General features: G+C 31.2%; 1 protein-coding gene across 25 annotated transcripts in view; it reads left to right on the forward strand.

The window, feature by feature from the left end:
• Cac (cacophony) overlaps positions 1 to 13,481 on the forward strand; it is a 109,352-nt gene that overhangs the window by 58,142 nt on the left and 37,729 nt on the right. For 14 of the 25 annotated variants that reach the window (XM_064050956.1, XM_064050935.1, XM_064050938.1 and 11 more), the window contains 6 exons: positions 1,450 to 1,560; positions 6,867 to 6,950; positions 7,146 to 7,175; positions 7,470 to 7,526; positions 7,901 to 8,083; positions 8,138 to 8,229. In XM_064050956.1, the coding sequence (XP_063907026.1) occupies positions 1,450 to 1,560; positions 6,867 to 6,950; positions 7,146 to 7,175; positions 7,470 to 7,526; positions 7,901 to 8,083; positions 8,138 to 8,229 (557 nt within the window). Of the gene's footprint in view, positions 1 to 952; positions 1,064 to 1,449; positions 1,561 to 6,866; positions 6,951 to 7,145; positions 7,176 to 7,469; positions 7,527 to 7,900; positions 8,084 to 8,137; positions 8,230 to 13,481 lie in introns of all 25 variants that reach the window. The other 11 variants (XM_064050958.1, XM_064050942.1, XM_064050952.1 and 8 more) reach the window with 2 other exon arrangements.

Here is a 13,481-nt window from a genome sequence, read left to right on the forward strand (position 1 = left end):
AAAATTGAATTTTAATAATTGAAAAAAGAAAAAAAATCAAAAGTGGAAAAATCAAAAAATTGAAAAATTTTAACCTGAAAATTTGAAAAGTTTAAGAAACAATAAATAAAAACTGAAAAACAGTAAAGTTAAAAAACTGAAAATTTAAGAAATGATAAAATTAAAAAAAACCAAAAACTCAAATATTGAACATTGATACTTGAAACTGCAAACATTGAAGAAACAGAAAATTTAAAAATCTAAAAATTCAAAAGTTGAAAAGTAGAAAACCTGATGATCCCAAAATCGAAAAATCAAAAAACCAAAAAAACAGCAAATTATAAAAACAAAATTTTCAAAAGTTGAAAACTCAAAAATTCAAAACAAACATTTTTAGAATCTACCTGACCCGACAACAATGTTGTGTAGGCAACCAATAATACATAAACACGGTTTAAGCTTAACTTGTATCAGGTACGGATTTAACTATAATAGTAGGCTCTACTTTTTCACCAAATTAATATAAATTTTATTGAAAAGGTTTACCAGAAATTTGTTAAATGCGATTTCTTTCCAAACCCTCCCTCAAGAAGGAAAAAAGCAAAACATTGATCAACCTCCATACAACACTAGAGGCGAGAATCCCTCGCACCCTACCCGGTCCACGCGCCCAACCAGTCCCCATCCGACGTCATTCTAAACCGACCCAAACAAAGCGCCCTTCGGCGCTTTCTTTGGACCTTCTTAGTCGCCCGAGGTGTAGAAAACCGGTGTACATATTTGATGTGGTGTTTGGTGTTTACACGTACTGAGCTCACTTCTAGGAGCCTCAAACTACCAACAAAAGTCTTAGGAAGTTTCGGTTCAACCAAAACCAGCCGAGCCTTCCTAAAACTAACCTAGATACTTAATACCCGTAGCTGTAGATTTCTTTTCTGCAAAGTCTGTCCACGTGTCGTATATGTTTTAACAGTTTGACCAGCAAAGCGAACTCCACACGAAAACGCTTAAGTACCTCAATTGGGGCTTTACGGGCATGTTCACGGTGGAGTGCATCCTCAAGATCCTTGCCTACGGCGTCCGGGTAAGAAATAGCCTCTAAGAGCCGGCTTTTTCTTTTTCTCTGTCTAAGAACAAACGAAATTAAAAAAAAAATAACGGAACAAGTCCTCCTCCTTCCCGATCGCTCCCTGCTGCTGACACTCACTGCTTGCCGTTCGTCTGCATGTCCGTCTGTCTTAGCTGCATGCAGGTCACACGAGATACACACTACACGAAGGAGAAGATCCCGATGGCGACGAAATTCTAATTCGAAGCACGGCTCGGTCAGATTTCGATGAGTCGGGGTCTGACCGGGGTTTAAATTTTGTGGTTTAGAGGAGAGATAAATCGCTCTGCCGACTTTTAACCTGTACTACAGGTAGGCGTTTTGCTTGTAGAGTAGCTGCTACATTTTGTAAGTTGTTGTAGTACCACGAGTCACCGCCCTTGTTGTCCGACATCCTGGCAGCAATGAATATTCTATTTACCTTCCTCTTCCTTTGTGAGACTGTTCTCAAGCTCATCGCTTTCGGCATCAAGGTAATCTTTTTCACTTTTTTTCTACGATCACGATTTTAGGTATACGTTGGGTTGGATTTACTTACTATTGGCACGTAGAGTTGGGTAGCTTAGGACTATTCGAATTTGTGCACTTTTTATACCTCCAGATGTAGGTAGTTTGGGCCAGAAGTAGTTAGAAGCGTAGATTTTTTCGAAACACTATTTCCCATAGACGAGAAATCAGTCATTTGCTTAAAATACTAGAAGCATGGTCCGAGGTCATTCAAAAACCGTCCTCTCCTACTCCAGATCATCCCCACAACCACTTTAGTTTCTAGTTTTTTTAGTACAAATTTCTAGTATCAAAATTAGTTAGAAGTTGCACACATCTTTTAGATTTTTTTTTAATTTTACAAAACAATATTTACTTTGTTCCAATTTTCCAATTATTAACCAAAAATACTTTTTAAACGAGAATCCATTCTGTGTAGGTTCTAGATTCTTTTAGACTTTCCTACTCCCACCTCTACCGAAACAGAGTAGATTAAAACCTATAATTACTAGATAAAAAGTGCTAGTTAATTTTACACTCGCACGTTGGTATTACGATTTGCTTATAACGGTTTCAATTCTGGTTTGTAATCGCAACGTGAACTATAGATTAGACAGATGAAATTTTTAATCAACATTTTGGTTTTTGTTTACTGTGCGCACGCATTTTACTATTAAGTTGTGTCGGCCAATCATAAGAAAGAATATCGGCGGTAAATTTAAACGAGCAAATTCGAATATTGTTGATTTTTCTTAATTTTTAATAACAAGTCACCGATTTTTTAATTTTTGAGGTGTTCAGTTTTTGGTTTCACGATTTCGAAGTTTTCAATTTTGTTTTTTGGAATTTTCAATTTTAACTTACATTTTTGAAAAAGCAAAATTTGAAAAATTGAAAATTTTAAATCTAGTAATTTAAATTGAAATCAAATTATTGTGAAATTGAGAAATTAAAAAATTGTAAAACTGAAAACTTTGAAACTGGAAAGATCGAAAAATTCAAGAAACGAAGAAAAATCGAACATCTGAAAAATTGAAAAATCTTAAAACTTAAGGAAACTAAAAAATTTAAAATCTGAAAGACCAAAAAATTAAAATTGAAAACCGATCAACTGAAGTAACTAAGAACTGAAAAATAAAAAAAAAACAAAAATCGAAAAGTAAAAAAAATTTGAAAATTGAAGAAGTATAAAATTAACAAATTTGAAAGTTGAAAAAATTGTAAATTAGTAAATTGAAGTAAGAAGAAACTGATAAATCGAAAAATTGAAGAAACGAAAATTAAAAATCAAGAAAACAAAATTTCAAAGATACAAAATTTTGGAACTGAAATCTATAAAAATTGTAAATCTAACAATTAAAGAAGCAAGAAAGATCTAAAACAATTGAAAAATCTAAAAAATGAAGAATCGAAAATTTAAATAAGCCAAAAGTTCAAAATCTGAAAATTAAAAAAATGAAATTGAAAACTGGAAAAATTGTAAATCGAACAATAAAAAAAACTGAAAAACAAAAATTAAAAAATAAAAGCATTCAAATCTTGGAGAATTGAAAAATTTGAAAATTGAAGAAACGAAAAATTAAAAAATAAAATTCAAAAAAAATAAGCACTTGAAAACTCGAAAATTTGAAGAAACAAAAAACTGGAAGATCATCGAAAAATTGAAGAAACAAAAAATTAAAAATCAAAAACAGAAGTTGGAAAATCGAGAATTTAAACTTGCAATCTCGAAAATTGAAGAAAAACAACTGAAAAATCGAACATTTTAAAATTTGAAAAGTGAAGAAAATTTACAAAATCAAAATAATCAAAAATTTCAAAATACAAAATTTTGGAACTGAATTCTAGATAAATTGAAACTTTGTAAGTTTAAAAAAACTAAAATTGAAAACTCGAATAATTGCAAACTGAAGAATCGAAAAATAAAAAATCAAAAATATACAATGTTGAAAAAATTCGTTATTTAAAAATTCAAGAATAGAAAAATAGAAAAATTTTAACTTCAAAATTCGAAAAATTGAAGCACAAGAAACTGAAAAATCGAAAAACTAAAGAGACGAAAAATTAAAAAATCAAGCAAACGAAAGTTGAAAAATCGAACATTTGAAAATTGAAAAAATGAAAAATTATAAAATTAAAATATTCAATAATTGAAAATACCAAATTTTGGAACTGAAACCTATTGTAAATCTAAAAATTAAAGAAACAAGAAATTGAAAAATTTTAAAAATTAAGAAACGAAAAATTTTGAAAATCCAGAAGTTCAAAATCGGAAAATTTAAAAAATTAAATTGAAAATTGGAAACATTGTAAATCGAACAAAAAAACTGAAAAATTGAAAAATTTGAAAATTGAAGAAATGAAAAATTCAAAATTCAAAAATTCAAAAACTGAAAAATCAAAAAATTAAAAAAACAATACTTGAAACTCGAAAATTTGAAAAACCTGAAAACAGAAGAAATGAAGAATTGCAAAATCAAAATATTTAAAAACTGAATTCTAGAAAAATTGTAAATCTAAAAATATTAAACAAACAAAGAACTGAAAACAAAGATCCAAAAATTAAAATTAAAAAATCAATTTAAAAAATTTGATCTTGAAAAGTCGAAAATTTTAAAATTTGAAAGATCAAAAAATTAAAAATGAAAACTCGAAAAATTGCAAATCGGCAAACTGAAAAAACTAAAAACTGAAAAATTTAAAATCTGAAAAACAAAAAATTGAAGAAAAAAAAAAATAAACAAAAATTGAAGAATCGAATTTGAAAAATAAAAATTTGGAAATTCAATATTCAAAAAATTTTAAAGTACAAGATTTTTAAACTGAAGAACCAGAAAAATTGTTGATACAAAAATTAAAGAAACAAAGAGACGAAAGATTCAAAAATTAAAAAGTCAAAACATTTAAAAGTTGGAAAACGTAAACTGAAGAAACAAGAGAGTGAAAAATCGAAAAGTCAAAAAAACTGAAAATTGAGGAAAAATAAAAAACAAAAAAATTTGAAAGTTGAAGAATCAAAATATTAAAAAATTTGATCTTGTAAGTCGGAAAATTTAACATTTTAATGATTAAAAGAATTAAAATTGAAAAAAATTTTAACTTCAAAACTCGAAAAATTGAAGCCACAAAAAAGTGAAAAATCGAAAAATTGAAAAAATGAAAAATTAAAAAAATTGATTGATGACTGGAAAAATTGTAAATTGGAAAAAAACTGGAAAATAAAAAAATTGAAAAATAAAAACATTCAAAAGTTGTAAAATTGAAAAATTGAAGAAACAAAGTGGAAAATGAAAATTTAAAAATTCAAAAATCAAAAAGTGAAAAATCAAAAATTAAAAAATCAAAAACAAAAGTTGGAAAATCGAAATATTCAATAGTTGAAAAATACAAAATCTTGGCACTGATATCTAGAAAAATTGTAAATCTAAAAATCATAGAAATAATAAATCGAAAGATCCAAAAAACTGAAAAATCAAAAAAATGATAAACGAGAAACTAAAAATCCAAAAGTTCAAACCCCGAAAATTTAAAAAATTGAAATTTGTTAACTGGAAAAATTGTAAATCGAACAATTACAAAAAACTGAAAAATAAAAGGAATAAGAAATGAAAATATTCGAAAGTTGGAAAATTGAAAAATTGAAGAAAGTATAAAGTGAAAAAAAGAAAAATCGAAAAATCTGAAAATTGAAGAAATGAAAAATTAAAGAATAAGAAAATTCAACGAAGAAACGAAAAATAGGAACTTCGAAAAATTGAAAAATCAGAAATTTAAAGAAATAAAAAAAATTAAAAATGAAAAGTTGCGAAATCAAAAAATTTAAAAATTTAAACCGGAAAATCGAAGAATTGAAGAAAAAGAAAACTAAAATATGGAAAAATTGAAAAATTGGACCGAAAAAAATATAAATTAAAAGATCAAAACATTCAAAAGTTAAAAATTCGAAAAATTGAAAAATTTAAACTTGAAAACTGAAGAAATCGAAAAAACTCGAAAAACTGTAGAATCGAAATATAAAAAATCAAAAAATTCAAAGTTGAAAAGTAGAAAAATTTGAAATTGAAAACTGGAAAAATTGTAAATCGAACAATTAAAGAAAACTGAAAAATAAAAATAAAAAAAATATTCAAAAGTTGAAAAAAAGAAAAATCGAAAATTCTGAAAATTGAAGAAATGAAAAATTAAGAAATAAAAAAATTCAAAAACTGAAAAATCAAAAAACTGAAAAATTTACACTTGAAAACTCGAAAATTTGAAGAAACCTAAAGTAAAAGATCGAAAAAGAAATGAAAACTGCAAAATCAAAATATTCAAAAATTAAAAAAAATGGAACTGAAATCTAGAAAAATTTTAATTCTAAAAATGCTGAATAATACAAAAATTAAAAATTTAGAAATTGAAGAAACAAATGAAAAAATTTAAATCTTCAAAAATTGAAAATCTAAAAATTTGAAACTGAAATCTAGAAAAAATTCAAAAATCGAAAAATTAAAAACAGATCCAAAAATTTAAAAATCAAAACATTCAAAAGGTCAAAATCAAAGAAACAAAATGTAAAAATTGAAAATCTAAAAATTTGAAATTGAAAACCAGAAAATTTGTAATTAGAAAAAAGAAAAGTTGAAAAATCGAAAAATTTAAGCCAGAAAACTCGAAAAATTGAAAAATTTGAAAATTGAAGAAATCAAAAAATAAAAAAATTAAATTTTGAAAAATCAAAATTTTAAAAATTTCACGAAATTAAAAATTCAGAAGGTAAAAATTCGAAAAACTGAATCTTGAAAACTCAAGACATTGAAGAAACTCGAAAAACTGAAGAAATTAAAAAAAATCAAGAATTCAAACGAAAAAAAAATCGGTAACTGAAGAAACGAAAACAAAAAAATTAAAAAACCAAAGTTGAAAAATCCAATAATTTAAAATTGGAAAAAATGTTTGAATCTTTAAAAATTCAAAAATCCGTGCTGATAAAATAAGCTCAATCATGCAATACAAATAAAATTAATTAAAACAACAATATTCAAATTTACAGAAATAAAATCATAAAAAGTGTTTAATGAGTAGGCAACCAACAATACCCTATTTATAAACTAGCAACCAAAATTTTCAAAACCAGCTCAAAATTCAATCGTCTCCAATCACCCTATACCAACCAACGTGCGCACAGTAAACAACCCCAAATTTTCTTCTTCAACCTCGTTCTTTTTGATTTACTTCATCAACAGAGCCACATCTCACCAAGACGTGGCCCTACCCCACCACTTCAAACTTACTAACCCTCTGTCTTTCCTAGAACTTCTTCAAGGACCCATGGAACACGTTCGACTTCATAACTGTGATCGGGAGCATCGTGGACGCCATGGTGGTGGAATTTGGCGTAAGTTCAGGTTTAACTCACCCTAAAAATTATCAAAATGAACAAAATTAACAAACTTGACAAACAGTTTACACAGTTTACACACCTCAGTCTTCGTCAAAGGTATAGAGAACATTCCGATTTATGCACTTTTGCACTGAATGTGTTTTTGCACATGATTTAACCATATACTAAAATGTTTTTCTTCAATTCAAGGAAAGGGCAGCCAAAATAGCGAAAGAGAGGGTACGTGCGTGTGCATTTTTTATATTTTGATGAGATAATTAAGATAAATGTTTAGAAGAGATTGTAACGCTAGGGTGTTAGACTAAATTGATAGATTGTAAAGACGAGTTTTAGAATATCTTATTATGCACGGGCACGACAGTCCGATTTTTTTTGTTTTTTTTTTTTTTTTTTTAATGAAAGAATTAAAATAGTCGGGCTGTTGTGACCACAATCCTTGCAATATAACGAAGGTTAGATTAATGATAATTTAGTCGTTTCACTAGATTTGCTTTAACCTATTCCTTTTTGTAGTCTCGAAAATCTGGAGCAAAGTTAGGTACCTTTGATAGCATCGTAAAGTGGATCCAGGTATACATTTGAAGATTTTAATAAGACTCAAACCCCCAACTTATTAAAATCTCTAAATTTTTGTACGTTGTTCTGAGCACCTTCACCATGCATGTTTTCTGGCATCAGTAAGATGTAGTTTCTTGTATTCTCACTAGTCACTAGATTAAATTAAGAAGATAAATTAGTGTTGATTTCGGTAAGTATAACACACGACATAACAAAAACAAACACAAACAAACTACATATTACGTTTCCACTACATAACATTCCGTAGAACTTAGTAGTTAGATTAGTTTAATGCTCAGAGTAGTGTCGTAGCGTACTCAAACTAAAAACCGAATCATCGTCCTCTCGGAAAAACAAGCCCGATTTTAATTCGTGTCGCATTTCAGGAAAACTTCATCAACGTCGGATTCTTGCGATTATTTCGAGCCGCTCGTCTGATCAAACTGTTACGTCAGGGATATACCATACGAATCCTGCTTTGGACGTTCGTCCAGAGTTTTAAAGCTCTTCCTTACGTCTGTCTTCTTATCGCCATGCTGTTTTTTATCTACGCAATCATCGGGATGCAGGTATTTTTTATTATTTTTTTTTAATGAAGAGTTGTTTACTGATGATTTTTGAAGGTGTTTGGAAATATTGCGGAAATACCCAGCGAGGCCATCACTCGCCATAACAACTTCAGGACGTTCATCCAGGGGCTGATGCTGCTATTCAGGTAATTTTCACCCCAATTGAAAAAAAAAGTGTTAACCTAAAAATTACACCTTCCAATATTTTCGTCTCTCCAAACTAAACGAATCGGGTTTATGGTTTGAAGATTGGTCCATGCGACCAGAAAGCTTCAAGAAATCGAATGCTTCAAACCGCAGTCTTAAATCTCCTATCGTTTTGAAGTTAGGTATCGTTGAAATTGAAAAAAAAATTATCCAAAAATAGCACTTTTTCATAATTTCGTCTCTCCAACCTAAAGTGATTAAGCTGTCGGTGTGAAGATTGGTTTACAGGACTACAAAGCTTAAGAGAATCGAATGTTTCAAACTGCAATGCGGTACTTCGTACCGTTTTGAAGTTAGCTCTTGTTAAATTTGAAAAAAATCTCTTTCTTAAACTAAAAATTACACTTTTTCATATTTTCGTCACTCCAAACTAAACGGATCGACTATCCGGTATCAAAAGTGCTTCACCGAATCAAAAAGCTTCAACGAATCGAGTGCTTAAAACCATAATGAGCAAACTTTTATCGTTTTGAAGTTAGGTCTCGTTGAAATTTAGAATCAAACTTTTTAAGCCAAAAATGACACCTCCACTTATTTGCGTGTCTCTAAACTAAACAGATCGAGATTACGACCTGAAAATTTTCCCACAAGACGACAAAACTTCGACGAATCGAATGCTGTCAACCGCAATGCGGAATGTTGGATTGTTTTGAAGTTAGGTTTTGTTGAAATTGAAAAAAACCCTGTTTCAAACCGGAGATGACAATGTCGAAAATTTCGTCTCTCCAAACTAATTGGATCGAGTCTTTGGTATCAAAATCTTCTCGTAGAACTAGAAAGTGTCAAGGGATCTAATATTTGGATTGGCAGTGCCAAATCTCGTGTCGTTTTGAAGTCAGATCTCATTGAAATTGAAACAAAAGTTTTGTTTAAAAATGACACCTTTGTATAATTTCGTCTCTCCAAACTAAACGGATTAAGTTATCTGTCTGAAGATTGATTTGCGGGATGACGGGACTTCAGGAAATCGAATGTTTCAAACCGCAATTTGTAATTTAGTACTGTTCTGAAGTTAGCTCTTGTTAAATTTGAAAAAAACTTTCTTAAACTAAAAATGGCACTTTTTTATATTTTCGTCGCTCCAAATTAAACGAATCAAGATTTTGGCTTGAAGATTGGCTTCCGAAGGCAAAAAGCTCCAAGGAATTAACTACTTCAAACCGCAATTCGAAATCTTTTGTCATTTTGAAGTTAGATCTCGTTGAAGTTTGGAATTAAACTTCTTAAACCAAAAATGACACCTCCATATATTTTCGTGTCTCCAAACTAAACAGATCGAGTTTCCCGTCTAAAAATTGGTTCACGAGACGAGAAGAGCTCAAGGAATCGAATGCTTCAAACCGAAATGCGGAATCTCGCGTCGTTTTGAAGTTAGGTCTCGCTGAATTTCAAAAAACCCCATTTCAAACCGAAGATGACACTGTACAGAATTTCGTCTCTCCAAACTAAGTGGATCGAGTCTTCGGTTTGAAAATCTTCTCGTCGAACTGAAAATCCTCAAGGGATCTAATGCTTGAAACCGCAGTCTAAAATCTCGTATCGTTTTGAAGTTAGGTCTCGTTGAAATTGAAAAAAAAATTATCATAAAATAACACCTTTTCATATTTTCGTCTCTGCAACCTAAACTGATTAAGCTATCGGTATGAACATTGGTTTACAGAACTACAAAGCTTAAGAGAATCGAATGTTTCAAACTGCAATGCAGTACTTCGTACCGTTCTGAAGTTAGCTCTTGTTAAATTTGAAAAAATCTCTTTCTTAGACTAAAAATGACACTTTTTCATATTTTCGTCACTCCAAACTAAACGGATCGACTATCCGGCATCAAAATTGCTTCACCGTATCAAAAAGCTTCAACGAATCGAGTGCTTTAAACCATAATGAGCAAACTTTTATCGTTTTGAAGTTAGGTCTCGTTGAAATTTAGAATCAAACTTTTTAAGCCAAAAATGACACCTCCACTTATTTGCGTGTCTCTAAACTAAACAGATCGAGATTACGACCTGAAAATTTTCCCACAAGACGACAAAACTTCGACGAATCGAATGCTGTCAACCGCAATGCGGAATGTTGGATTGTTTTGAAGTTAGGTTTTGTTGAAATTGAAAAAAACCCTGTTTCAAACCGGAGATGACAATGTCGAAAATTTCGTCTCTCCAAACTAATTCATTCGAGTCTTTGGTATCAAAATCTTCTCGTAGAACTAGAAAGTGTCAAGGGATCGAATATTTGGATTCGCAGTGCCAAGTCTCGAGTCGTTTTGAAGTTAGATCTCGTTGAAATTGAAAAAAAAGTTTTGTTTAAAAATGACACCTTGTATAATTTCGTCTCTCCAAACTAAACCAATCAAGTCTTTGGTTTGAAGATTGGCTCAGGGGTGCAGAAAGCTCCAAGGAATTACCTGCTTCAAACCGCAATTCCAAATCTTTTGTCGTTTTGAAGTTAGGTCTTGTTGAAATTTGGAATGAAATTTTTTAAACCAAAAGTGACACCCCCATATGTTTTCGCGTCCCCAAACTAAACAGAACGAGCTTTCGGTGTAAAAATTGCCTCACGGGACGAGCAGACCTCCAGGAATTGAATGCTTCAAACCGAAATGCGGAATCTCGCGTCGTTTTGACGCTAGGTCTCGCTGAAATTGAAAAAAACCCTATTTCAAACCAAAGATGACACTGTCAAGAATTTGGTCTCTCCAAACTAAGTGGATCGAGTCTTCGGTTTCAAAATCTTCTCGTCGAACTGAAAATCCTCAAGGGATCTAATGCTTGAAACCGCAGTCTAAAATCTCGTATCGTTTTGAAGTTAGGTCTTGTTGAAGTTGAAAAAAAATTATCAAAAAATAACACTTTTTCATATTTTCGTCTCACCAACCTAAACTGATTAAGCTATCAGTATGAACAATGATTCGCGGAACCACAAAGTTTAACGGAATCAAATGCTTCAAACTGCAATGCGGTATCTCGTCCCGTTTTGAAGTTAGCTCTTTTTAAATTTGAAAAAAAAACTTTCTTAAACCAAAAATGACACTTTCTTATATTTTCTGCTCTCCGAACCAAACGGATTGAGCTTTCGGTCTGAAAATTGGCCTGCAGGATTATAAATCCTTAGGAAATCGAGTGATTTAAGCAAAACACGAAATCTTTTGTCGTTTTGAAGTCAGATATCGTTGAAATTAAAAAAAAAACTTTTAATCTAAAAATGTCACTTTTTTATATTTTCGTCTCTCCAAACTAAACGAATCAAGGCTTTGGCTTGAAGATTGGCTTTCGTAGGCAAAAAGCTCCAAGGAATTAACTGCTTCAAATGCGAAGTTTTTTGTCATTTTGAAGTTAGGTTTCGTTAAAGTTTGGAATTAAATTTTTTAAACCTAAAATGACACCTCCATATATTTTCGTGTCTCCAAACTAAACAGATCGAGTTTTCGGTCTAAAAATTGCCTCACGAGACAAGAAGACCTCAAGGAATCGAATGCTTCAATCCGAAATGCGGAATCTCGCGTCGTTTTGACGCTAGGTCTCGCTGAAATTGAAAAAAACCCTATTTCAAATCAAAGATGACACTGTGAAGAATTTGGTCTCTCCAAACTAAGTGGATTGAGTTTTCGGTTTGAAAATCTTCTCGTCGAATTGAAAATCCTCAAGGGATCTAATGCTTGAAACTGCAGTCTTAAATCTCGTATCGTTTTGAAGTTAGGTGTCGTTGAAATTGAAAAAAAATTATTCAAAAATAGCACTTTTTCATAATTTCGTCTCTCCAACCTAAAGTGATTAAGCTGTCGGTGTGAAGATTGGTTTACAGGACTACAAAGCTTAAGAGAATCGAATGTTTCAAACTGCAATGCAGTACTTCGTACCGTTCTGAAGTTAGCTCTTGTTAAATTTGAAAAAAAATCTTTCTTAAACTAAAAATTACACTTTTTCATATTTTCGTCACTCCAGACTAAACTGATCGACTATCCGGCATCAAAATTGCTTCACCGAATTAAAAAGCTTCAACGAATCGAGTGCTTCAAACCATAATGAGCAAACTTTTATCGTTTTGAAGTTAGGTCTCGTTGAAATTTAGAATCAAACTTTTTAAGCCAAAAATGACACCTCCACTTATTTGCGTGTCTCTAAACTAAACAGATCGAGATTACGACCTGAAAATTTTCCCACAAGACGACAAAACTTCGACGAATCGAATGCTGTCAACCGCAATGCGGAATGTTGGATTGTTTTGAAGTTAGGTTTTGTTGAAATTGAAAAAAACCCTGTTTCAAACCGGAGATGACAATGTCGAAAATTTCGTCTCTCCAAACTAATTGAATCGAGTCTTTGGTATCAAAATCTTCTCGTAGAACTAGAAAGTGTCAAGGGATCGAATATTTGGATTCGCAGTGCCAAGTCTCGAGTCGTTTTGAAGTTAGATCTCGTTGAAATTGAAAAAAAAGTTTTGTTTAAAAATGACACCTTGTATAATTTCGTCTCTCCAAACTAAACGAATCAAGTCTTTGGTTTGAAGATTGGCTCAGGGGTGCAGAAAGCTCCAAGGAATTACCTGCTTCAAACCGCAATTCCAAATCTTTTGTCGTTTTGAAGTTAGGTCTTGTTGAAATTTGGAATGAAATTTTTTTAGCCAAAAGTGACACCCCCATATGTTTTCGTGTCCCCAAACTAAACAGAACGAGCTTTCGGTGTAAAAATTGCCTCACGGGACGAGCAGGCCTCCAGGAATTGAATGCTTCAAACCAAAATGCGGAATCTCACGTCGTTTTGACGTTAGGTCTCGCTGAAATTGAAAAAAAACCCATTTCAAACCAAAGATGACACTGTCAAGAATTTGGTCTCTCCAAACTAAGTGGATCGAGTCTTCGGTTTCAAAATCTTCTCGTCGAACTGAAAATCCTCAAGGGATCTAATGCTTGAAACCGCAGTCTAAAATCTCGTATCGTTTTGAAGTTAGGTCTTGTTGAAGTTGAAAAAAAATTATCAAAAAATAACACTTTTTCATATTTTCGTCTCACCAACCTAAACTGATTAAGCTATCAGTATGAACAATGATTCGCGGAACCACAAAGTTTAACGGAATCAAATGCTTCAAACTGCAATGCGGTATCTCGTACCGTTTTGAAGTTAGCTCTTTTTAAATTTGAAAAAAAAACTTTCTTAAACCAAAAATGACACTTTCTTATATTTTCTGCTCTCCGAAC

The sequence above is a fragment of the Zophobas morio genome, unplaced genomic scaffold (assembly GCF_036711695.1).
Source record: "Zophobas morio isolate AGI-343-1 ecotype UQ-CSIRO unplaced genomic scaffold, CSIRO_AGI_Zmor_V1 ptg000008l, whole genome shotgun sequence".
NCBI classification, from domain to species: domain Eukaryota; kingdom Metazoa; phylum Arthropoda; class Insecta; order Coleoptera; family Tenebrionidae; genus Zophobas; species Zophobas morio.